At 42.9% G+C, this 26,595-nt stretch overlaps 1 protein-coding gene and 1 non-coding gene across 2 annotated transcripts in view; one reads left to right on the forward strand and one right to left on the reverse strand.

The window, feature by feature from the left end:
• Ror1 (receptor tyrosine kinase like orphan receptor 1) overlaps positions 1–25,535 on the forward strand; it is a 160,004-nt gene extending 134,469 nt beyond the window's left edge. Inside the window, exons 9-10 of the mRNA XM_059255843.1 lie at positions 8,932–9,143; positions 21,528–25,535. Coding sequence (XP_059111826.1) covers positions 8,932–9,143; positions 21,528–22,955 — 1,640 coding nt within the window. The 3' untranslated portion in view covers positions 22,956–25,535. The remainder of the gene's footprint in view (positions 1–8,931; positions 9,144–21,527) is intronic.
• On the reverse strand, positions 1,716–1,822 carry LOC131905359 (U6 spliceosomal RNA). The gene has a single exon (XR_009377891.1). It is a non-coding gene; the product is annotated as a U6 spliceosomal RNA (small nuclear RNA).
• Positions 25,536–26,595: the final 1,060 nt, after the last annotated feature.

Raw genomic sequence — 26,595 nt, forward strand, 5'->3', positions numbered from 1 at the left:
CAGACAAGCAGACAGCTTTTAAGAACTCTTGAGCTCACAAGGCATCTCACAGAGGGAAAGGCTCCTGCCACAAGTTTCCATTCCTGGTACCCACATGGTGGAAGAACTCCTGCAAGTTGTGTTCTGACCTCCACATACATGCCATGGTATGTGTGTGTATACACACACACACACACACACACACACACACACACACACACACACACAGAGAGTACAAGAAAAAATTGTAGTAACTTCATCCTGCAATGAGCTGTATGGTGTGGGGCAGATTGGAAATGAGTCACTTTCCTTCTCCATCTCAATAGGATAGAATTTCAAGGGAATGTTCTTGCATTCTCTAGTTTGGTCAAAGCTAAGGAAATTTCAAAATTATCATGGGATTTCTCATTTTCCAACCAACAATTTTTGTTTTAGTTTTGACTCAGTCCGTCTAAAAGAAATAGTGTAAGTTTTAAGCAGAAAATACTGGCATTGGTTATGCTTTCTAAAATACCCACACTCCAAGTTTGCTGACGATTGTTTTAGCTGTGAATTTTCACTCTAGAATAGAATATAAAATTAAGTTCAATCTAATACAGCTACTTAGAATTCTGGGAGTTGCCTGGGCAGGATCAGGTACGTGTGCCTAAAGGATTCTTAGAGGAAGCTTTTTTTTTTTTTTTTCTCTTTTTTCAGGACGTAAAGTAGTATGAGCAAGGCCTCACCTCTCATTCCTCCTGTTTATCGTTCATATCCCAGGCACTTCTGACCTGAGAAAGACTGTCACTCACTGAATGACCAGTGTGCCTTGAGCTTCTAGGCGTCAGACTCTGAATGAGCTAGACAACACCCTATGGACACATACTATCTAGTGAGGGGATCAAATGAGAAAGGCAGAACCACAGTGAGCCCTGGTAGCCAGTGCCCATCACTGTGCCACTAGCTTTGGGTGAGGTGGAAACTCGTCAGAAACTGAACTGAAAAGGACACGTTTTGTCAGTGTTCTCCCCCACTGACACCTGCTGTGTGTTTCCTATTTCTCCTTATGTAAAGGTCTCTCCTCTACCAAAGCCGCCCAGCTCCTAAGCAGCAGGATGGCTTTTGCTAGTGCCCACGTGGCTCCATTCGGAGTGGATATAGCTGGCCCGTGGCTTTGGTTTGTCCTCCGGCATCTCGGCTTGCAACAATTTGTCAAAGGGCACATTGTTGGGTCCTGTACCTGAATAGCCTTGACTTGTCCCATCACTTCCCAAACACCCTCTTGGGCTCTGCTTTGTCACAGACCATTTTCTGCAGGGTGGTAGTTTACCACTCTGGGCAGGGCAGATGTTTTCCAGATTGCGAACACTGCAGTTTCTAACTCACTGTCAGCAGCCTTCTCCCGTATTTCACAGAAGACCTGTTGCGAGGCAATTTGTCATTCAGCCATCTCTTTAAACCAAAATTGAACATTACAGCGAGCCGGATGGTGGCGAGGGATGGAGACGAACCTTTTGTAGTCTGCAGAGTCCTGGAAGAGCTATTTTTGTGCTGCAGATTTCCAAAATGTACTTTAGTTTCTAGTCTTTATTTGCAACAAAGAAATGAGCATTAGTGAACCAAAATATACTGCTCAGCCATGCTATATTTGTAGCCAAAAAATAATGTGCTTTCAAGGTGGTTTTTGCTGTTGGTAGTGGTGATGGTGGTTTAGTTTAAGATTAGTTTTTTGTTGCTTTTTTAAATTTTGTTTTGTTTTAAATATGGAATGCTTTATGAATGTGCATGTTATCCTTGTGCAGGGATCATGCTAATCTTCTCTGTATCAATCTAATTTTAGTATATGTGCAGCTGAAGAAGACACTAGTTTTATTTTTTAATTATAGGTAAATCTACACATGCATATGGATCTGCATATGTAATGTGTGAGTGCAAGTGTCCATGGAGTCTCAGAGATTCAGCATTAGATTCCCCGAAGCTGGAGTTATAGATGGTGGTGAGCCACTGCACACAGGTGCTAGGGACTGAACTAAGGTCTTCGGCACGAGCAGTCTATGTTAACCACTGAGCTATGTCTCCAGTCCCTGTTGAATTTCAACCTGCCAATGAAATGCCCAGTTGTTGACCCACTGTGTAGCTGCTCTTGAAATAAACTTGGGAAAACTCATCACTCTTCAGACCCATGCCAATATGAACTGCTCATCGCCTCTCTTTGATGACAGACTTCTGATAGTCCACAATGGTGGTTGCTGTTGACCTGATAGCAGCCATTCATGCTTCTGGCAGGAAACAAACAGCACAAGCAGAAGAAAGAGAGTTTGGATAATTGTTTAAAGGGGTGTGTTATCGAGGACAGGGAAGGAAGAAGCTGCTCTCCCACACGCTTTCCCTGCATCCACCCACTGCTGTTGGAAGACAGATCAGGGGCTCCCATTGGTAGTGCCCACAGAAGTCAGCTGTGAACAAAACAGAAAAAGACTAGGACATGGCTGTCTGAGGACACTCGGGATTCACTGACTTGGCATTGCTTTGTAGGCGTCAAGAGTTTTGTAGGGCCCTAACTTAGCTGTGTTCACTCAAGTTTATAAAATCAGAGAACCTTGGGAGGACCCATGAGACTCCCCAGGGATGGAGCACTTGCTCTCCTCTGAAGTGGAGTGGTTCCCAGCACTCCCAGGTCAGCTTCTGTAATACAGAAGCCAAAACTGACAAGCTGAGGGTACAGTGCAAAGTTGGGGTACTTGGCAAGCATACACAGGCCCTGGTCCCACCCCCAGCACTACAGATTCATCAAAATGTCTTATCCTAATTTGGCTTTCTCTTTGGCTCCTTTTCCTTACCTATTCTCTGCCTCTGGATGGTTCTTGCTTTTTCAAATTAGAAGACACCTCTTTGGAGAATACATCACTTCGTGTTTTGTAACCAGCCCAAGCTGAAGTAGTCCGTGTCATGCTTGGTTATTTCCCAGTATTGGCAATGGAAGCTGCTATGTGGCTGGCTGGGAGTCCATATATGATGTCCTTAGGGCATTTCCATCATACTGCCTGTGCTCCACTTGAACCCTGAACTTGCCTTCAAAGGGAAGGGAGTGGGTTACATCACTACCTGTTTGAACTTTGTAAATCCTGGATTTTATGAGCAAGGTCTTTCTTCAGCTAGAATGCAAATTCTAGTATTTGTCTACAAATTTCAGCTGCTGATTTGTCCTAGGGTTGGCCCTCTTCGAGAAGAATAAGGAAATCATCACTGACAAAGTGAATCAGGCAGTTTCGCTAAAGTGTAGCCCTCTATAATTTCATTTTGATTTGCTGTTTAACAATATTAGGCAAAGGTATATGGCAAATTATTAACCCCCCAATGCTGCTACCACCCCACCCTCCATATCACTCATAAGGATGACATGCATCAGACAAGATTCTTGGTCAAATATTTTGCTGAAGTTTGGATGTATTGGATTTACCACTCTCAAATAGGTCTACTAAAAGTAAAGAAGTAAAAGTAGAACCCACATATAATCCACCAGTCTCATTTTTGGGTACTTATCTAAAAGAATTGAAGGCAGGATCTTGAAGAGATATTTAAGCATTCATGTTCACTACAGCAACCCAAATACTTGTGAATGAATGGCTTTTGGCTAGTTTTATGTCAACTTAACACAAATTAGAGTCATTTGGGAGGAGGAACCCTCAACTGAGGAATTGATACAGATAGACCTGTAGAGTGTTTTCTTGATTGATGGTTTATGGTTGATGTGGGAGGGACCAGCTCACTGTGGGTGGTGCCATCCCTAGGCTAGTGGTCCTAGATGCTGTAAGAAAGCAGTCTGAGCAAGTCATGAGCAAGCCACTAAGCAGTGTTCTCCCATGGCCTCTGCATCAGTTCCTGCCCTGACCTCCCTGGATGGCAGTCTATAGGCTGTAAGTGAAATCAACTCTTTCCTCAAGTTGCTTTTGGTCCTGGTGTTTTATCATAGCAATAGAAACCCCAACTAAGACAAACTGAGGGAACATACATGCTGTAGAATATTGTTTAGTTTTAAAAAGAAGGAAATTCTGTCATATAGTACAATATGATAAACCCTGAGGACATTATTCAAAGATAAGATAGTCACAAAAATAAATGCTGTGATTCCATTTTCATGAGACTCAAAAATGGTCAAATTTGTCAAAATAGAAAGTAGAATGGTAATTGTTAGAGTGGGGTTAGAATGAGCAATAGAAATGGATAGAAGTTTTAATTTTGCAAGATGAAAAATTTCCCTATGCCATTTGCCTCATAGTACAAATATATTTAGCGTCATTAAGCTATATACTTAAAATTGGTCAGTTTCATTCTATGTATTTTTAAAATTAAAAATCTTTTCCTAATTAAGAAAGATCGCTCCTTTTTTTTTTTTTTTTCATTTCACAGAGGAAGAGAAGGAAGCTCTGAGTTTAGCTTTAGTAAATGTGTACAGATTCTAAGATTTTCCCCTGCTGCTCACAAATGTGCTGTGTGCCCTTAGTGTAACTAAGACACTCACTGCAGAGAAATCAACTTCATCATTCACAGGAGCTATTTCACTTTTAAGCATAGAATTCATCTGAGAATAGACAGTGTGTTCTGGGTGTTTCTAGACTCAAGCCAGGGGCTTAAATTCTGGGCACATCTGCCAACTGAAGACCTAATTATGGTTCTTCCTCCCTTGGCTTCTAGGCCTATATTAAAATATCAGTCTGCATACTACAGACTCACTTATTCTATGGTTTTCAGATAAGTGACAGGGATTCATTCCTCTTTTCTATGTTTTTTTTTTTACATCTTTTTCAGATGTCTTAAGATTTTTTTTTCATTTCCTTTGCATTCTAAAGTTCTGTCAAATGTCTTCCCTCTTCTGTTTAAAATCAGCACATTTTGTTTGAACTCAAGAACAACATCTCGGGTGATAATTTCACTTATTAAAGTCCCTCTTAAATGAATCATGCTTTCCTTGCTTTAAGCCCCAGGATAAGAAAGAATATTTTCTGAATTGTATTTAGTCACTAATCAAAGTATTGAATAGCCTTGTAAAAATAAAACAGGATGTAGGGTGTGTGATATCAAGCTGTTGATTTTTGAAAGGAAATTGATCATGTGATCTTTACTGCATTATTGGTTCCCAAAACCCCAAGTACTCTACGTGATATAACTAACAAGTGCATTTAACTTTCAAAGTTGTCCCAGTGTATTAAAAATCTCTAGCCAGTTTCTTGGCAGTGCATTTGATGTTCTGATACCTTTTCAAGAACAATGGCGCTTGATCCAGTGTGATGTGTCCGTGCCGAGTGTGATCCCCACAGATAGGAGTCCTCATTGAAAAGGAATCTTAGAATCCAAAATGATGAAAAGCATCCCATCCGGTACTGTGGGTAACTATCTGTGACCTAATTTAGGAAGCGTGGCAGTGTTGGTGTCGGAGGACACTGCTACTGCCTAGCTTTGGCAAATAGTTTATCCTTTCTCAGCTTCAAGGTCTCTGCATGTAAACTGAGATCATGCCCAAGTGCCAGGTTAAAATGAGGAGTGAAAATGTGTAAACCGTAACAGCCAGACAGGGGCAGGTGAGAGGGATCAGTGGGTAAAGGCGCTTGCAGTCAAGCCTGAGGACCTGAGTTTGATTCCCAGGATCCACATGGTGGAAGGAAAAAGAATCAGCTTCCTCACGTTTTCTGACTCCTCAGGCATGCTGTGGCATAAATACACCCCCCCACACACACACATATCATATCACATGCTTTTTCTTTTAATTTAATGCCCAGGCAGGAGTTAGTTTTATTTCTCATAAAGGCTGGTCATTGTTCTATGGAGCATCTTTTTTTAAGGCTTCTTGTTGTAGTTGTTGTTGTTGCTACTGCTGCTGCTGTGCCAGAAGATGCACCACCCCCCTTCTAGCCAAGAGCAGACAGTGGCATGGGAGAGGAATGGCCTCGATGACGTCTTGGGATACCCTGAGCTTTTCTTCTCCCAACATGACCACCTACTGTCCCTTGGGACTGTTTCACTTGGCAAGGGAATTCTGCCTGCTGTGCCCCCACCATCCTGTGTAAGCGGAGGAGCCAAGTCTGGGTGTGTTAAAAGGATTTAGCCTCTTGAAGTTTATTCTCCAACAGACCCACAGGAGCATTTTTCCCAGACCGCCCATTTACAATAAAAGGCCTTCCTTCCGTGCATAATTTGATAGGGAATGAATGTAGAATAGACTCCTTTGTTGGCAGACAGGTGAGACCCCACTTTCTCTTGTTGCTAAAACTCTGGGTTGGAAAAATAACGAGCGTTACATTAGTAGTAAATTAGCCTCATTCCTTTTGTAATCGTTACGCTCATAATGATTTCACTGAAAAATCCAAGAATAACAGCAAGGATAGCCTGCTCATACCGAGAAATTCTATAATGTTAATAATATAGCATCCAACAACTGAACAGCAATTTTCAATTATCCAGGGTTCTTTCATGAACCTGATCCCATTTGAGTCTCACGTGAACCAAATAAGATTGGGAGACTAGCTATTATTATTCCTGTTGAATACAGGAAAAGGTGGAGATCAGAGAGGGTGAGTCTTGCTTAAGGTTATTTGGACTTTCCAGCTCCAAATGTTTATCCCAGAATCCCCTTCTAAGGGAAAACTCTGAGTTGCAACAGATACTAGAAAAGGTACTTTCCATATTACTGTGTTTATAGCAACTCTGTGAAATCCAGAGGTTTTCATCTTGCATACAAGTTTGTTTGGCACGGCAAATACTGGCTCAACTTGACCTAGATGATAAAAGCAGAATTCACAAGTGTCTGACTTTCAAATGTATGCTTCCTTTACTGGGCCATATTGTCTCTAACCTGTGTGCACAGTGTGTGTGCACGAGTGCTCACATTAGAGCCTGTGGTGTGCATTCTTCCACTTGCCTGATTCTTTTCTGTCTACCCCCAGACATTGCAAACATAATCACTATTGGAGAGATTGTAGTGTTTGTGTGAGCCCCCTCAGTTCCTAGGTTTGCTGTTTACACATCACAGTGGAAAGTGGAGAGCTGGAAACTTTGGTGCTACTCACTACCTTGCAGGTTCCCTGCCCCCCATAGCTCCCACCATGAGAAGAGAGGTACCTAAGATCAAGCATTCAACCCTTGGTAGCACAGGGTCACAGCTAGAGCTGGGGGCATGGAGTAAAACCGATTGGGAGACACCCAGCCTCTGACCTGCCATCTGCCTGTCCTCGGGCTAGCAAGTGGCTTAGCTACCCTGGCCTTCAGATTCCTCATTATAAAAATAGGGATGTGCATTTTGCTTTTCCCCTGGAGTTGTTGGGGTTGTCACCACAAAGTGAGTTCATTTTGAAAAGTACCCAGTAGTAATAGTGATAGCAAGCATAATTTTGTGCCTAGAAAAATAAATAGTAAAAATGCTATTTTTTTTAATTGAGCTCAGTAAGCAAATGTAAACCCTTCCCCAAGCCCTTGGGAGCGTCAACACACAGAGTGTTCTCAACATCCAGTTTTGGGGGCTCCTCCTTAAGGTTACATACTGAATGTGTTTGAGAAGAAGGCAAAGTACGGCTGAGTACTGTGGCATCTCACCTAAAGGAAGTGTCTCAAAGAAGGTGGGAAAGTAAAGACTATTTTCACTTACACATGCCGAGGGACCTCCTTATTTAAAGGGACTCCCTCTGGGTTGCATTGTCATTCTATTGATAGTTGTGCATCAGCATTACAGCATATTGTAATAACAGCTTTTCCATTTCCTTATAAGACTGTGAGATTCCTAAAAACAAGGGCATGCAGCAATTCCTTCTACACTCCAGTTCCTAGAACAGATCTTGGCCCACAGTGGCTCACAATTGTTGACCCACTGAAGGAGTGGAAGGATAGCCGATGGAAGCGTGTTGATTCTTCTGTAGAGTAAATAAGCATCTCTGAATTTTCTGTCACTCAGAATGTTCACACTTTGGGCTTTGTTAAAGACAGACAGCTGATCTTGGTGGTCAGGGTATGCCATTTTCATAACCCCTCTAATTACCATCCCATAATTCATGTGTTTATTTTACCAGACAAATAATTCATTGATGATGACATATGCCCAAAGCTTTTGGCTTTACTGGTCAGGCTCAAATTAATAAAAAGAAAAGCATACCTCATATCCTTCTATACATATTATATTCCTTGCCAAGAGATGGTAAAATGGATGTATAAGATTTCAAAACTACACTTCAAAGTGTTAGCACTCACAATTACTGGGTTCATATGAAACCATTCAAGACAAATTCTGGGGTTTCAAAAAGTGTCAAGTTATACAGCGCTTCTGTGTTGGAAGGACTTGTAGACACCCTCCAGAACATTTACTTCCCTTCTAGATGAGAGAAAGTGAGGCCAGATTGCTGAATGGTTGGCTTGAGTTGCACAGCTTACCAGACACTGAACTCAGCCTGCCCGCAGGCCCCCGCATTCCAAAGGCAGTGCCTTCTGAAACCAGGACCAGGATTCTACCATCATGTTGATCCTGGAAGGGTTGGGCCTGGCCCTGCATGCCCCTAACACCCAAGGCTGAGGCCTCTTAGAACTCAGGAGCACCATGCTGTAGCAGTTGACCTGGGCTGACCGCTAGTGGAGAAGAGCCCTGTGGTCTGCATTAAGGCTTCAATGTACACAGCACATTCACATGTCACTTAACTTTTAAGGTGTGAGGGAAATGCAGGTCTGCTGCTGGAGAGGGGCAACGTCATAGGTTCCCTCACACATCCTAAACCTTCATAATGTCCCTCTGTGATTTTCAAACATTTGAACTTTCAACTTTTAAACTTCAATAAACTATGTCACGGTTTTGATAGAAACAAATCGTAATAAGTATTAGATTCTTTTTTTCTCTGTGAATTTGTGTGTATAGAATAAATCATTAAACTTTGCAAGGTAATATTAGACATCTTTGTTTTAACAAGTGTAACTCTTGCCCTTTTTTTCTGTACCCAGATTCCAAAGATTCCAAAGAGAAGAATAAAATGGAAATCCTGTACATTCTGGTGCCAAGTGTGGCCATTCCGCTGGCCATCGCCTTCCTCTTCTTCTTCATCTGTGTCTGCCGCAATAACCAGAAGTCGTCATCACCACCCGTCCAGAGGCAACCAAAACCCGTTAGAGGACAAAATGTAGAGATGTCCATGCTGAATGCATACAAGCCCAAGGTAGGATGAATGGTGCAATTCAGGGGAGCGCAAACCACTGCGACCCTCCCACTTGACACCGGAGGAGACACAGGCAGAGTTCAGCAAACACAGAGAAACAAACAAACAAAACTAACCCTGTAACTCCTCTGTCCTGGCCAGAAGCAGCTCAAGCTTCCTTTCAGCAGCTGTACCTGCCCCAACGTGGGGCAAGCCAGACCACAGCCTTGCACTGGAGCGGTCAGGCCAGAAGGGCTCTCTGCCAGGCTCACAGGGCTCAGAGTGTGAACTGGTTTTCAAATTCAAAGAAGGGAATTCCGTGCTCTTTTAACCAAAGTGAGAGAAAAGAGATCTAACATTGTTTACAAACTTGCCTGTTTTATGGCACATGATGTAAACATAGAAATCTGTTATACTATACTATATAATTTTGAATGACTAATGGTAAATTATATGTCATGTGCTTTTTGTTACTTTTTGTTGTTGTTGTTGTTCCTTTTAATAGAAAGGTTTTCTTCCTGGCACTCTTTGAAGCTATTCTATGGTAGTCCACCGAGCCTTCCCCCTCTCTGCCAATCAACCCTTTTTCTTGTTGCTTTTCCTACATGTCTTTCAACATGGCGGTTGCTTAAGGTCGTGGTGAGGATCCCAGGGTCACTGGCCTTGCTCTGAATGCAGCCACTATTCTAGATCCAGCACTGTGGTCCCCAAGCTCTCAGGATGGCCAGCATCTCAGTCCAAGGCCCTTCTGCAGAGACTCATTTCAACAGCTCAAAATTCTTGCTTCCAAGTGCTTACCATTTCATCTTGTTCCGATCTAGAAGACTATGCATGCAACAAATCTATTTGACTCCTTCCTGTGTATTATTCTCTTGATCTTCATAAGAAGATTTTTAGGAAAAACAATGTCTTCAGACTCAAACGAACTCGTCTCCTTGCTTATTAAGTAGAATGGAATTATGGAGACTATCACACCTCATATTATTTTATTTCACTTAATGTTTTAGACTTTTGTTTTAAAGTCTTCAAAACACATTTGCAGTTACAAAGTCATATTTGTGGGTGAAGTTTTCAGGTTCTTTAAATGCCAAAAATTTACTTTCAAATATTGTTTCTTAAGTCAAACCAGTGCTCACTAGATAAGTGTGAATTTCTACCACTTAAAATAATAATAATGCACATCCTAGAGGTGAGCTCATGTCAGATAGATTGGGGATGCTGAGAGGAGGGCTCCATGCTTTTGAAACCCCAGCTTCTGGCTAGCTTGTTTGAATGCATTACAGTATTTAATGTTATGCCACACTCAATTCTTCCTACTTCATACTACTGCAAGGGTGGAGGAGAGAAAAGGGGCTGGTATCAGTGCACATTCTGAGAGTCAGTGGGCTTTGGGGGACTTTTACATATACTATGCCTTCAAGATTGCTGTACAACAACCATTGTTCTGGGAGTTTCTTTCCCTGTCGTTTCTGTGTCATTGAGTTGGTAGCAATGGACACAGCATACAGTAGCCACTGTCCTAGGAAATCAGTCCTGACTACTGTGCTGGAATCCATGGAATAGTGACTTCCATTCAGGAAAAAAAATGATTTTATATATATATAAGCTTAGCCTTGCTCATTATCTTAATTCCATTCTTAGTGGAGGATTGCTTATAATACACGATCTCTAACAGGCAGGGATCTTTGAATTAACAGTTTTTCAAATAAAGAATTCAGAGACCTCTGTGGCATAAACAGAGAACGTTAGTACATACTGATTAATATAGAGTACCAAGACAGGAGCTTTTATTTCCATGATCACATTTGATCTTTTTTTTTTGGTTTTTTGAGACAGGGTTTCTCTGTGTAGTTTTGCACCTTTCCTGGAACTCACTTTGTAGACCAGGCTGGCCTCGAACTCACAGAGATCCGCCTGCCTCTGCCTCCCCAGTGCTGGGATTAAAGTCGTGCGCTACCACCGCCTGGCCATCTTTTATCTTAATAGGTATTACACAAAGTAGATGCTAGTATGCTGTTGTATAAGTAGGGCAACCTAGACTCCCCTGAAAAAAACCAGATGAACAGTCACAGTCAATATCAAAGGCTTAATAATCCATGGAATAAAATATGAGCAGAAGATTTTCTGGTTCTCAATAACACCTTTGGTCTCACCAACTCAAAGTTTTTACAACGTAATTCACACACGAAAGTGGGAAGAAGGATTAGTAAGCAGCTGGTGGATCCACTTGGACAATCTATGCTGGGGAGCCAGAGGCACCCCTGGCTTCTCAGAAAGCTTGACGTGGCCAGGATTACAGTCACAACCTGAGTGATGTACCCCAGCCCCGGGAGGAACATGTCAAATTTGGCCAAAGTAATAACCCTTCTCCACCCTCTGCGATCAAAGAGACGAATGTAAGAGGTATTGGCCGAGACTGGATGGGGCAGACATTGTTTTCATTGTTTCCAATTTTTGACATATTCCTCCCAAAAGTTCCCAGTGTGGAGATTTCTCCAATACAGGACTTGGAATTTAGCCACAAATGGCTCACAAGCTCTTCTGGATCAAGCCAGGAAGTCGGGCTGGCTCAAGTGCTGGGTTGGGGGAGGGGGAAGGAAACTACAAAACAAAGGCTCCCCCTCCCCCACTCTCCTAAGGGAGTCGGCTCTGAGTTACCAGTTGTTTGCTTTGGTTCTTACCAAGTGCCTTTCCTGAAAGAAGCGCAAAGGGCTTTGGAGACCTTCAAGAAAATTTCTAAATGTAAACAGTCAATCTCTAAGACTTCTTTGAAAGGTCACTGCCGCATAAATATTGCATGTGCCTATAAAATCTAAAAGGAAGAGACACAAATAAGAAAGAAAGAGGAAAGGCCCAAGATCAAACACACTATGAGATGCAAACCGGGCCTTTTGGAGCCGGGAATAAAAAGGGACTGAGGGGTTGACGCTGGCCTGCCCTGGCCTTCTTAAATTTTTCCTTGTCCTATTAAAAAACCAGAGACCCCCACGTTCCGTATTCATCCAACTGAATGTGCCTTTCAGGGTGGAATCTATCTGTTTCCGTCTTTCCTCAGTGGTCGAACTGCTAACATTCCCCCTTAGTGTTTGGATTAAAGAGAGGCTTCTCCGGGAGATTAGAAACTGACCCCTTTTTCCAGAAGACAGTAAGCAGCCTCAGCAGAGGCTGGCTGTAAGGTGGGCCTGGGCCCCGCAGCAGTAGGGTGAGATGCTGCAAAAAAAAACGGCTCCTGATGGGTCCCAGTTCACCAGAGAGGTGGCTTAGCAGAGGGGTGAGCAGACAGGAGGTGGACCTTTCTCACCGTGCCACCCTCTCATGGCTCAGAGCCACCTAAGAAGCCCTTCACCAGTTTCTCAGCCCTCCAGACAAAGAAGTAGACTGTCTGGGGGAAGGGCTATGTTGGATGTCTATTATCCATTTTGTTTTTTAATTTCAGCAAAATATTTTAAGCTACTTAATTTTTTAATGAGTTTTCCAGTGGTGCCCAAACTAAACAAGTCTTTTCTGTATTGCATTGTGAATTGTACAGTTTTTCGGTTGTTCTCTTTCTTTGGGTGCTTTGGTTTGGTGTAGGACTATAGAAAATGAGGGACCTGGAAACTCACTTCCCTTCCCTGCCTCTGATTCCCCAAACCCTCCCAGTCCTCAAAAACAGACCATTGCATCTTGTGTGTGGAGAGACAGTCTGTGAAATATGTCCCTCAGCAGGGACAGAGGACATTCAGCCTCCTATCTCCTCACCTACCTGACCGACGGTTAGCAGGCAGGGAAAGAGGCTAAGAGGTGGGGGAGTTTGAGAATTGGTACAAGAAGAGGAGGGTAGGGCCTAGGCAGGTCACAGTCCAGTAGCTACAGGGTCAGACTCCTGCATACAGCTCCTGGCTGACGGGAAGAGCTCCCTGGCATTCTGAAGACGGTAGCTTTGAATGAATGAGTCCACCCTCATGGCTTACCAGCTGGCTCTCTTTTTTAACGTCTAGGCTACACTTCCGTCTGTCTTTCAGCCAGGGTGGTACTGAAATTGTGTGTGTGTGTGTGTGTGTGTGTGTGTGTGTGTGTGTGTGTGTATCCATCCTTGTCTATGCATGCCTGTATGTGTACCATCCCTTTCCCAGGTCTGCCAAGCCCTGCTATGGTCTGACTGCCCTTTTTGAACACCTTGTCCTTCCCAGGTGTCACATCACTTTGTCCTCAATAACTTTCCCACTCAGAGGCTGGAGAGATGGTCCAGCCCTTAAGAGCACTGGCTGCTCTTCCGGTGGAGCTGGCTTCAATTCCCAGCACCCACATGGCAGCCCACAACCATTGGTAACTCCAGGTCCAGGCATCTGATGCCCTTTTCCGGCTTCCATGGGCACCGGGCATGCCTGTGGTGCACGGACATACATGCAGGCAAAATACCCATACACAATGTTTTGTTTATTTGTTTGTTTTTTAAGACAAGCCTCTCCCACTTAGTCTCCCACAGCTCCTGAGCTCACCATCCTATTGATGTGGGCTCCTGGGGCTCACGGACAGTGTGATTTAATGCACTGACCCTCTCCAGGTTCCCATCCTTTTTATGTCTCCAAAGCATCCGATCGTCCTAACCACCATCTCGAGATCCTTTTCCCATGGGCTTTCCTCCTGTCTCCTCCTTTCCTTTGCTACTGCTTCTTCACTTCCCTGGAGAGAAACATCTCTTCTCTATTCTGTCTCACTCCATTCTCCGGTGGGCCTGAGCTCCCCCCGGGGTAAAATGACTCACCAACTCGGAAGGACCAGTCTCAAGCTATAAAGTTCCTGCTGGTAGCCCAGAGTCCCCAAGATCTGAGCCTAACTGTTCTACCCACATTTTTTCTCCCAGTGTATTGCTAGGAGGTAGTCTTGATAGTCTTCAAAGAGCCAGGATTTAGAGGTAGAAAGATTGGATTACAGATCTTGGCTCCATTATCTACTGGCAGGAGATCTTAAACAAACCACTTACTTAACACTTCTCTGAACCTTTATTTTCTCACCTGGGAAAGAAAGATAAAAACAGTACTTAAGAAGGATGTGTTTGATGCTTTGAGGTAGTGTGTCTGGCACCTTGCAGGTAGAAAGAGCAAGAAATTCCTATTATTTTGGTTCCGCTGATAACTACAAACCTTTCTGAAGCCAGATGCTCTGAATGGGGCAGTGTGCATTTGTTTAGAGGAAAACAACAGGCCTCAGCAGCCCCCAGCACAACTTGGGGCAGACAAGCAAGGGAATCAGAGCTGAGACGTTGACCTAACTCTACATAGCCTGGTACTGCTGGTGCCCATCCTGATGGCGTAAATCCCTGCCTCAGTTCCAGGATAAAATGCATGAGGGTTTGAGAGGGTGTGATAGTGACAGCTTTGAGGTCACCCACTCCCTTATCTCAGCCGGAGAGCCCCTGTTCCAAAACTGCTTCTGGGGAATGAGCCTCGTTAACAGGGATCGTGAGTGGACTGACTGATACACTTCATTACTGGCGTGTGGCTGCAGTATCACCACAGACGTTGCAAAACTTCCTGGGGAAGGAAATTCTTGCTTGAGTCTAAGTTTGGTGTGAAAAAACTAAAGCTTGAGATGAATATTCTCCCAAAGTCCCACAGCCAGCAGGAAACAAAGCCAAGCCTCTGACCAGTTCTGCATGGGTGCAGGGTCCAAAGACTTGCTTTGAGTCCACTGCCTTAATTTTCATGTTTGCTGAAACACATGAGCCCACAGGACCACAGAGCAATCAATCTGTTGTCAAAATTAGTGACATTAGGGGCTGGAAAGATGGCTTGGTAGTTAGGAGCGTGTATTCTCCTGCAGAAGACAGAAGTTCAGTTCCTAGCACCTGCATTAGACAGCTCATAACTTCCTTTAACTCCAATTCCAGGGATACACCCTCTTCTGAACTACACAGGTACCTACACTCATATGTATACACACACACACACACACACACACACACACACACACACATCTGTTCTGTTGCATTTCTGAGCAGAAAAGAAACGTACCCATGGACATTATAAAGAAACTCCACAGAACCATTCTAACACTCACACTATCAAACAGTTACACTGTGGAGAAAATGAACACTTCTAAAGTTAAATTCCTTTCAGAGAGGTACAGCTGATCTCTGATCAAATGAGGAAGGTCTGGACCTCCCTCTAGAATTTGACTGCATGAGACAGAAGCCTCTTAGTTCAGGTGTGGTCTCTGAAACGATCCATAACCATCCAAAGGCTGGCTGCTAAGCCTTTAGAATGTAGCCATCTCTGTTTTATGAGTGGAGTCAATTGTTTCACAAACCTAACACTGTTTACCTAAGAACCAATGAAATATACAGAAAAGGAAAGTGGGCTCTGGAGGCAAGCACAGTCCACCCACCAAGGCACCCCATGTAAATACTTTCCCAGGCCCATGTTTGTTTCAGCCAAAAGTGCCACTCCCAGGTTCTGTTCACTTACCCAGTATCCAACAGAATGTCAATGTGTAAGGGCAAGCTCAGAGACCAGAACATTCTTCAGCTTTGGACATTCCATTCACCTGCCAATAGTCACTATGGTTTTAAGATGGAGAGCCCCCCAAGGATCAAGAGAAAACTCCACAGCCCTTTCCAGAGAAGTACTAAAACTTTGAGATCAGACTTACTTAGATTTAAATCTTGGCTCCACCATTTAAGGGTTGTGCTTCTCTAGTTGTTTAACTAGAGCAACTAGTTAACTGCTGAAAACCTTACTATCTTCATTCATGAAATGGAGAAATCACAGGATGAAACTCAGGATGATGATAAGGATTGAACTGAGTTTTGGAAAAAGTGCTTATCACAGAAGGACAAGGAAGCATGGTGGAGTTCCTGGTAAAGGGCTTCTGAAGTCTGAATTAAGCCTCTACTAGCCAATGAGGAACACATACACACACATACATACATACACACACACACACACACACACACACACACACACACACACACACACACACAAAGCCATTTTATGCTCTTAATGTTTAGCACATGATAAGGATTCAAATATGTGGCTGCTAAAGGCTTTATGACATTAATGCAGAAGCTGTGTTTCTTCTCATATGCAAGTCAGTATGTAAACTCTGGCTATTCCACAGTATTAGTATCTATGTTATCATGTGACTCAGTATATTAATATAGATTAGATTAGTTGTGTGGCAGATGAAACCAGCCATTAAGATATATCCTAAGTAAGTGGCTCTACATTGAAGGTGTAGCTGAGCTATCTCAACAACCTTGACTCTCACTAATACCTCAGGACATATTAGTACAGTACAGCACAGAACATAAGCTGGGAGCTGTTCACTGGTTGGTAACTTGTTCTTTTCTTCCCCCTGGCATTCCCGAAGCATCTTTTTAAGCACTTATGGATCAGAATTGTTCCACCAGCTTCTTCAGCTACCCTGTGATCACTCTTCACAAATGAAGCAGGGGACCCAGATGGCTGACCTGGAAATGCCCTCTTTCTACATCCCACTACCAAAACTACACCTCTCATTTTGGTAGGGCCAGGGTCTGTCTCAAGTGTCATGATGTGGAACCTTCTCTGCCGTTGTAAATGCTTGTGTTCAGGTACAATCTGCTTTTAAAACAAACACCACAGGGTCACAGTTGGCCTGGCCATCAAAACATGGGAAGTGACTTTGCTTTGAGTAACAGGGATGCCAGGGGCTGCAGGGGGAAGCTTCAAGGTGACCTTGTGGATATAAACCTCAGCAGTCTTCCATTAGTACCTGCTGTTGGAGCCTCCTTCCCGCTCTAGCTCTAGGCTCTCTTGCCCTCCCACACTACACTGTAGCACCCTCCCATGCAGAGAAGAGGAAAGTCTTAGAGGGGGCTTTGCACTGCAAATGGTCAGGGCCACACAGAATCTCACCTCACTTCCTAGGATGATCTAGTCACCTATGTAAAAGGAGCAAGAGTCATTGAGATGGCTCTTGTTACCCATCGGTGCTCATCTCTATACTGAACACTGTTCTAAAGCTCTGTCCATGGCTTATCATTTCCATATAGCACATTAAGAGATAGGAAAAGGAACATCCCTACTTACTGTTCATCCCTCAGTCAAAGGCCACCATCATCATCCTGGCCTCAGGATCTGTGTCTCGACCAGACCTAGAACAAATGCATATAGGTCTCGAACTTACATGTTCTTTCCCTTCTGCAAAGAGCTCATCTCCACTCTAGCCCAGTGGTTCTCCCAATGACTGGGGGAAGAAACCCTATCCGACCCTGGCCAATACATTCTGCATCAAATTTTCCCCTCCCCCACCAAAAATGATATAATTTTTAAAGCTGAACTGAGGCAGATGTGTGTTTACTTTGAGAAGGAAAAATGTTAACATTTAAACTGAAAGCCTGCTTCGGTTTTAAGGTACTTAATTGCCTTACAGCATATAATAAACGCAGACCATCTTGTCATTCAACTAATGGAGGGAGTGATGGAGAGATAGGGCCGGGACCCTGCTCTTCCCAGGCTGCCTTTGTACTTGGTTTACTTTGGCACTGTGCCTCATGTGTATTTTACACTTCTTTACATTTTGTACATCCCTGTATGACAAATACTTGTCAAACAAAAACTAAACAGATTTATAACCCCTTAACTTGAAATGAGCCAAAATTGAGCTGCCAGAACTTTCTGACTTCATTTTCTTTCGTAGTTTCCACTGCGTTGGTTCAAACAGACAAACCCCACTTGGGGTCAAGCAGAGGTCATTTCACTTTCATTACTAAAATATAATTTACAATATGCCAGACCTAAACAAGTTTAGCCTAAAGGGTTTGTGTAATGTAAACCATCTGTTCCTTAACAATACAGCTAATTTCCTGCCATCTCCGAGCAGTCTACTGACGGCTTCTTTTAAGGGGTTTTATGATTTTTTAACTAGTTAAGGATTTATGTAAAATTTGAAAATGAGTCTGTAGTTAAGACTCATTTGTACCAAGTAACTTGAGCATTTTTTAAATGCAAATCACTGTGTAAATAGCTCCCCTGAAACTAAGCTTGGAGTATGGGTTTCTGGGCATTTTTAGGCTGGCTTGCTGCACAGGTGTTCTAAAGGAAAGCGTTTCTGAACTCCACCATTTTAGGTGTTTCCCTACTCATTCCCATAGCAAACACTCAAATTTGGATTAGGGTGACTCTTGTAAACCTTTCCCTCCTTAGATAAGTCGGAGAAGACACACTTAGCTCCGTGCTGTCTAATTTACCGGTGCTGATGAGAAATGACAAGATGCAATTGGGTCAAAATGTAGCCTTTTGGGTGCATAAATAGAAAGAAAGAACTATTTATAACACCCTAGAGTACACCACCATCGTTCCCTACTTCCAATTCAGGCAAGTCTCAGAGCCCTGCTCAGCCTCCAGAGCCATTGCTGAGACTGGCCTGACTGGCCAGAGCCTCAGAATAGCTTTCCTGAACATTCTCTCTTCTTTCCCTTTCCTCCTCCTCCGCCTGTAAAATGTCGAAGGGAGTTCTCGCAAAGGTGGATGTGAGAGAAGGAACTTGTTAACTCAGTGGAGGGAGGGGCACTTCCAAAGACTGGGGCCATAGGCCAAGCCCTTGCCAAGGTCCTACTCACCTCTTCTCTTCCTGTACCCCGAAATCTGGCCTGTTCTTGTCTCTTTCCCACCTGATCTCTACCTCCACCCCTACATCCCCGAAAGAGCAGCAGTCTTCCAGCTGCTCAACTTCTGACCTGCCCTCGGATCTGAATGAATTCGGATTAAAAAGTGTTGGAAAAACACTTTTTAAAGAAACTGAACAACTCTACCAAACCAGAGGAAGTCTTAGAAAAGAAACTTAAAACACGTTTTTTTAAAAAATAAAGGGAATTGAAAGTACTCTGTAGGACTAATTGAGGCTGGATGCAGATCTAAGTCATTCACAAAATTTAATCCACTTCCAGATAGCTGCACAGAAGTGAAGAAACTCAAGGTTAACAGCTACCACACAGGACCTACCTCACAGGCCTGTGCTGTCAGTTAATATTTGTTACGTGTTGTTCAGGAATGAACTAGTATCAGTAGCAAACAGCAGATCCAAGATGTAAACTCAGATTTGCTTCAATTCAAAACTCAGTGATTTGAACTACACCTTTTTGCCAATGGTTAACTTGGTGTAGGAGAGCATCAGGTATAAGTCTTTATTCTCAGTCTGGTAGGCCATTGGTTTATTTCCTACTTCTCATTTTCCCAAGAGAGATTTTACTGCTCAGTCCCTTACCCTTCTCTATCATCAAAACCCAGAACTCCTGTTCAGATGAAAAAGCAACTAACACTTACCATACTGTTTAAAAGGCCAGGGTATCTGTTGGATTCCTTTAGATTTTTTAATTGCCATCAGCTATCATGGGAATCCTTATTTTAACGTCATGCAGGAGGGATTCATTTTGGGTTACTCTTATCAGAAAAAAGATCATTCCCATGATATGAAAAATAAAACAGCTTAATTCATTATGTTTCTCATTTTCACACCTTCTCTCCCAAAGGAAGTCCATCAAGATCCCACAAGAATCTTACCCTAAGGGTTGAGGATGGAGTCCAGTGGTAGAGTGTGTGTGGAGCATGCATGAGGCCCTGGATTCAATCACCTGAACCAAAAGGCAGAATCAATCTAGACCAATGGTTCTCAACCTGTTGAGACCATAGGAAAGCACATATTTCTGATGGTCTTAGGAACTGACACACAGCTCAGTAGCAAAATTACAATTACTTTCTACCTATTATATCAATGGTTCTCAACCTGTGGGCTATGACCCCCTTGGGGGTCAAATGGCCCTTTTATAAGGGTTTCCTAAAACCATTGGAAAAATACAGATATTTAGATTATGATTCATAACAGTAGCAAAATTGCAGTAATGAAATAGTGATGAAAATTATTTTATGGTTGGGGGTCACCACAACATGAGCGACTGTATTAAAGCAGCATTAGAACACTGGTTCTATTAGAACAGCAGATTGAGAACACTGGTCTAGATCATGTAAGCAGAACAGTAGGGAGACCTATAATGGCAGAAAAGAAATTCCTGATTAGTCAGATGGAAAGACTAACATATGCTTTTAAATGTGATGACTCTGTTAATGTTTTTTTAAACCTAATCCTAAAATGTTTAATGAATAAAAAAGCTGAGATGAAGCATCTCTACCTCCACCCCTCTCTTTCTAATTCCCACTTTTGTACTCCCTCCTAGCCACTGCTGTTCCGAGATTCCTTTTCTGGGCTTTCTAAATTTTCTTATGCATATACAAGGAAATATGGACAGGTTTATTTCTCTCTCTCTCTCTCTCTCTCTCTCTCTCTCTCTCTCTGGTTTTTCAAGACGGGGTTTCACTATGTAGGCTTTGGAGCCTGTCCTGGAACTCACTCTGTAGACCAGGCTTCCTCGGGAGCTCACAGAGATCCACCTGCCTCTGCCTCCCTGAGTGCTAGGACTAAAGGCATGTGCCACCACCGCCTGGCTATTGCTCCTCTTTATGTATGGCACTAGCTTCTCTGCTTTTTATGAACTAAAAGCAGTAGAAATTTAAAGTCCATCCCATGCCTGCACATAAAAAGCTTCCTTATCTTCCACAACTTTACAATATTCTATTTAGTAGACCCCCCCCCACACACACACACATACATTTTTTATGCCTAGGAGTTAAACTCAGGGGCTTGCACATGAAGGCACTTTTGGGGGGGGGGGTTGTTTTTTTTGAGACAGGGTTTCTCTGTGTAGCTTTGTGCCTTTCCTGGAACTCACTCTGTAGTCCAGGCTGGCCTCGAACTCACAGAGATCCGCCTGGCTCTGCCTCCCAAGTGCTGGGATTAAAGGCGTGCGCCACCACCGCCTGGCTATGAAGGCACTCTTAACCCTCAACCTACCTTCCCAGCTCTTGTTGAGACTGGGTTTTGGCTCAGGCTTGCCTCAAACTCCTGACATTTCCACCTCTGTTTCTGAGTGCTAGGATTGCAGACATATGCCACCATGCATGCTCTGCCTTGTTGTTGTTGTTATTTGTTTGTTTGTTTGTCTCCCTTTTCTGTTTACTTGTTTGTGTGATCTTGGGGGATTTTGTTTTCTAAGATAGGACCTCACTGGGTAGCCTAAGATAGCCTAAGATAGCCTCCATCTTCCTGTCTCTGACTCCACAATGCTAGGATTACATGCATCTGCCACCACACCCAGCTTCTTCAAAAGTTATTACAATCAGTCTCCTCTAGGGAGATCCTTGAGTCCTTTCAGCACTATAACGGGTAGAATATATAAATAACCGTGGTCTGCAGGGAATTGCAAGTCCCTTTACATTCAGCCCAAGTATCCCTCCTATTTACCTTAGATATATGCCCCACCTCTCCTTTCAATGCCAAGATGTCTGGCTTTAAGAAAGTTTAACCCATACTTTCCCTTTCTTACAGAGCAAGGCTAAGGAGCTGCCTCTTTCTGCTGTGCGTTTCATGGAAGAACTGGGTGAATGTACCTTTGGAAAAATCTACAAGGGCCATCTCTACCTCCCAGGCATGGACCATGCACAGTTGGTGGCTATCAAGACCTTGAAAGACTATAACAACCCCCAGCAGTGGACAGAATTTCAACAGGAAGCTTCTCTCATGGCGGAATTACACCACCCCAATATTGTATGCCTCCTCGGTGCCGTCACCCAGGAACAACCTGTGTGTATGCTCTTTGAGTATATGAACCAGGGAGATCTCCATGAGTTCCTCATCATGCGATCCCCGCATTCGGATGTCGGCTGTAGCAGCGATGAAGACGGGACAGTAAAATCTAGTCTGGACCATGGAGATTTCTTGCACATCGCAATTCAGATTGCAGCTGGCATGGAATACCTGTCTAGTCACTTCTTCGTGCACAAGGACCTTGCAGCTCGCAATATTTTAATTGGAGAGCAACTGCATGTAAAGATTTCGGACCTTGGGCTTTCCAGAGAAATTTACTCTGCCGATTACTACAGGGTGCAGAGTAAGTCTTCCCTGCCCATTCGCTGGATGCCTCCGGAGGCCATCATGTATGGCAAATTCTCCTCTGATTCTGATATCTGGTCTTTTGGGGTTGTGTTGTGGGAGATTTTCAGCTTCGGACTCCAGCCATATTATGGGTTTAGCAATCAGGAAGTGATCGAGATGGTGCGGAAGCGACAGCTGTTACCATGTTCTGAAGACTGCCCGCCGCGAATGTACAGTCTCATGACCGAGTGCTGGAATGAGATTCCTTCCAGGAGACCGCGCTTCAAAGACATCCATGTCCGGCTTCGATCCTGGGAGGGCCTCTCAAGTCACACCAGCTCTACCACTCCCTCAGGTGGAAATGCCACCACGCAGACCACCTCCCTCAGTGCCAGCCCTGTGAGTAACCTCAGCAACCCCCGGTTTCCCAATTACATGTTCCCGGGCCAGGGAATTACACCACAGGGCCAGATTGCTGGTTTCATTGGCCCAGCGATACCTCAGAACCAGCGCTTCATCCCCATCAACGGATACCCAATACCTCCGGGATATGCAGCCTTTCCGGCGGCCCACTACCAGCCTGCAGGGCCTCCGAGGGTGATTCAGCACTGCCCACCTCCCAAGAGTCGGTCCCCAAGCAGCGCCAGTGGGTCGACCAGCACTGGCCATGTGGCCAGCTTGCCCTCATCAGGATCCAATCAGGAAGCAAACGTTCCTTTGCTACCACACATGTCAATTCCAAATCACCCTGGTGGAATGGGTATCACTGTTTTTGGCAACAAATCTCAAAAACCCTACAAAATAGACTCAAAGCAACCATCTTTGCTTGGAGACTCCAATATTCATGGGCACACCGAATCTATGATTTCTGCAGAAGTATAAAATGGGTGACTTTTGTAAATACTCTCTACCAGACAAACTAAAAAGTGGCAGAAAAGATTTATATTCAAATGTTTTTATTGAAGGTTCTCATTTAGCAGACATTGCAACCAGTGTCTTCTGTGAAGTTTAACTGTGTCTTACTGGAAAGACACTAGCCAGGAAAAAATAATGCATTGTGGGATTTTCACTCCATCATGGTGTGTTGGGAACAGACCGTTTCAAGTACTGAAAACCAATGAAGAGAAACAGAACATTGTAATTACATAGTAAACCAAAAAAGAAAGTCAAATGGTGCTCTGTGTATTTGCCTTTGGTCACCATGGCTGATCTACCCCCAAAATGTATATACTGTAGTGTTTGTCTACCTGCTGTCTCTACTTCAGGACAGATGTTCAGGAACTATTTTGATTCAACTTAGACTCTAAGCATGTTTGAATGGAAGTGGTGTTTAGCACCACACAGGGATCTTGAGGCTACATTTTGAATCTCGGATGGAAATGAGCCATCCAGACTTGTCATGTCCACAGAAGTCCTCTCGGTAGTCAGGCTTCTCTGGGATGGTGTAGGGTGTTTATATGAACTTCCTCTTCTCATCATGAAGGCCTTTTCCAGGCCCTTTTTCCACAGTGTGTTTACACAGGCCCTAAAGAAGGTAGATGTGGATGCTGGAAATGGCTGTAGATTACAATTTGGGTTATTGCTTTAGGAATGGGGCCCCCAAGGAGGCAGAGTCAAGAAAATGGTCCCTCAGCCTGAATCAATATCCATGGGAGAGAGACAGGGTTATTGCACTGTTCCTTTGGTCAGCCTTTCTCTATAGGAGTGTCCCCAGACCACTGATGCTGCAAACAGGTGATGCTAGAGGTAGGCACACCCACATCCATGCCTTGCAGCCTGTGTACAAGTTGGCCAAGGTCTTGGGATAGACTGTTGATAGACTGTGAGCAAGAGGAAACCCTGTGATGATGCCAGTGGCCAGCAAATTTAAACTCTCACTTTTTCTTCTTGTTTTTCTTGGAGATGTTCACTGATTATATTCTAGCACCAAGAAGTTGAACAATTTATTCATAGAGCTAGCTGGAATCCAAAGACTACACATCCTATTTTGCAAAACATTATAGGTTGTCTTTAAAAAAAAAAAAAAAAAGCATACTGAGTTCTCTCAAAGATTGCAAAACTCCAGATTCCTTAACTTGGCAAACTAGCAATTTGATCCAACCCTCTTGCCTTCCTTAGGGGGTGACATCAAGTGTGCCCATCCTGGCATTTACTTGCCAACTACCTTTTACCAAGTTCAGAATTCTTGTGAGATTCAAGTTCTGCAAAAAAAGGAATTTTAAATTTGATTTTTCTCTTATTAAAAAAAAATAACTCCTTTATCCTAAGAAAAATATCAGCAAGTCTTGCTTTTATTTTAAAGCTATAGAATAGAGACTTACAGACTTATAAAATGCAAAATAAAACCTGGAACTACTTCATTGATAGAAATATTTTTTGAGGGGAATATAAGAAAATTAGGAAGACCTTGATGTTTCTGCCTTTTAAGGTAGAATTTGCATAAGAAATCTAGGAAATCTGTCTACCAAAATGTGCCTACGTTTTCCCGAATAAACATGAACTTATAGGTACTGTGAACTCAAAAGAGTTGGCTATATTCAGATTTACTGGACAATAAATTAAGAGCTATTTTGTGGCATGAATAAGCTGATTCTATGTAACATTTCTTGAAGTTGAGTAGAGGAGGAGATTTGTATCCTTTTGTTGCTATGCAACTATATAACGATGACGCTTCAAACCACAATTTTGTATATGATATGACAATCAATTGTTTTCCAAGGATATTTATTTTGAGTAAACACAGTCTCAGTGAATCTGAGTTTTCAAGGAGTCCCCTAAAGGGGGATTAGCATTCCATGAGCCAGTAAAAGACCTTCTCTGGAAAGTCATTATTATGGTTAAAAAAATAAATTCAACTTAGTTTTTTATAAAGAACTATAACATTTATTTTTAAGCCTTTTATAATAACTGAAGCCATTAAGGTGAGCAAATGAAATTTCAAAACCACTTGCTATAATTATTAAAACCGTGCTGTGATGCTGCAGCATGCAGCCTCTTTTGTATTAAATGGTACCTTTTTTCACAAGCTGAAAAATCTTTCACTCTGTTGACAATGTTTTGTAAGCTAATTTTATTTTCAGGTGTTTCTTTTTTTATTTCTCTGCACAAAACTGTTTATGGTTTGTATCACAGAAGTGAAAATATATCTGCATTTTTATATCTGGTCTGTTTCCTTATTTCCTTTGCTTGTTTTTAACTCAATGTAGATTGTCTTCAAATATATAATGGTGATGTTCAGATAGCTCACACTACCATATCTTTCCTTATTCTCACTGCATGCATTTAATCACTGTATCAATGTTTGATTTGTTCTTATGGGCATTCCAAATAGAAAAACATGGACTTGTAATGACCAAAAGACTATTTTATATTGAGGATATATGCATATGTATTTCACCATCAGAGATGATATTAAACACTGATTATTTTATGCTGCTGTTTATTAAAATGTTTACTATAAAATATGTCCTGAATATTGCTGTCATAGGAGCCTTTGGAAACCTTCATATTATTTCTAATGATTAACATTTCTTAGAAAGAGGAATCACAATTCTTATTTTTGCCTTACTTCAATTAAATGATATTTTTAAATTTTTTAAAATAGTCTCCACAGGGCTGGAAATATAGCTCAGAGATGCAGCACTTGCCTAACATGCATAACGCCCTAGGTTCAAGCCCCAGCCCTACAAAAGAAACCTGATTTGGGCATCATTTTGTTAGTGACCATAAGTGGAAGATGATTTCATAACCAAGTATAATCTGCCTGTAGATGACAAGCTTTGAACTTTTAAAATCAAAATGATGTGTTTATAATGGAACGTAAAAAATAGAAATAGGATTGAAGTTGATTATTTTCTACCTCGATGTTTCCATATGAACTTAGCAAAACTCACTCACGCTTTCAGACTCTAAAGATTAGTCCGTGAATATCTTCTCATGTCCAGCTTAGATTCCAACCATTTGGTAAAATCAAAGAATTGCAGCCATTTACTTGACACAATATCACTATAACCTTGATTTGCCCAACAGAAAGAGCTCCCATCCAGCAATTAATACACACTGCCAAGGAAAATGAGTATGGTTATGAAAGTTCAAAGGACTTGCTCATCTCTGCTGTTTAACATGAAGGAAACACAAGAAGCCTTCAGGGTCTTGTCACCACCTCAGCCATCAAACTTAACAAAGCAACCACACCCCACACAGTGAGGCCTGTGGGGGGCCTCACCTCACACTTGAATGCCTGGACCTTCATTCCAACTTACTCTTTCTGTCCCACCAGGCTCCTGTCCCCATCCCCTCAACCCCAAGTCCCTTGATTCCCCTGGCTCCCTAATCACCAACATCTGTGGGTTCTCGGCACCATGATCCCACATTGCCTGTTATGAGGCAGTAGATACTCACTGGACAAGAGTTCTGTCCTCTGCGCGCCTTCAAGGATGATTGCCTATTTTAGAGTTTCTTCCAGAGCCAGGTACCAAGAGCACCCAGGAACTTGTCAGCAATGTGGATTATCAAGTCCTTC

The sequence above is a fragment of the Peromyscus eremicus genome, chromosome 2 (assembly GCF_949786415.1).
Source record: "Peromyscus eremicus chromosome 2, PerEre_H2_v1, whole genome shotgun sequence".
Taxonomy (NCBI): domain Eukaryota; kingdom Metazoa; phylum Chordata; class Mammalia; order Rodentia; family Cricetidae; genus Peromyscus; species Peromyscus eremicus.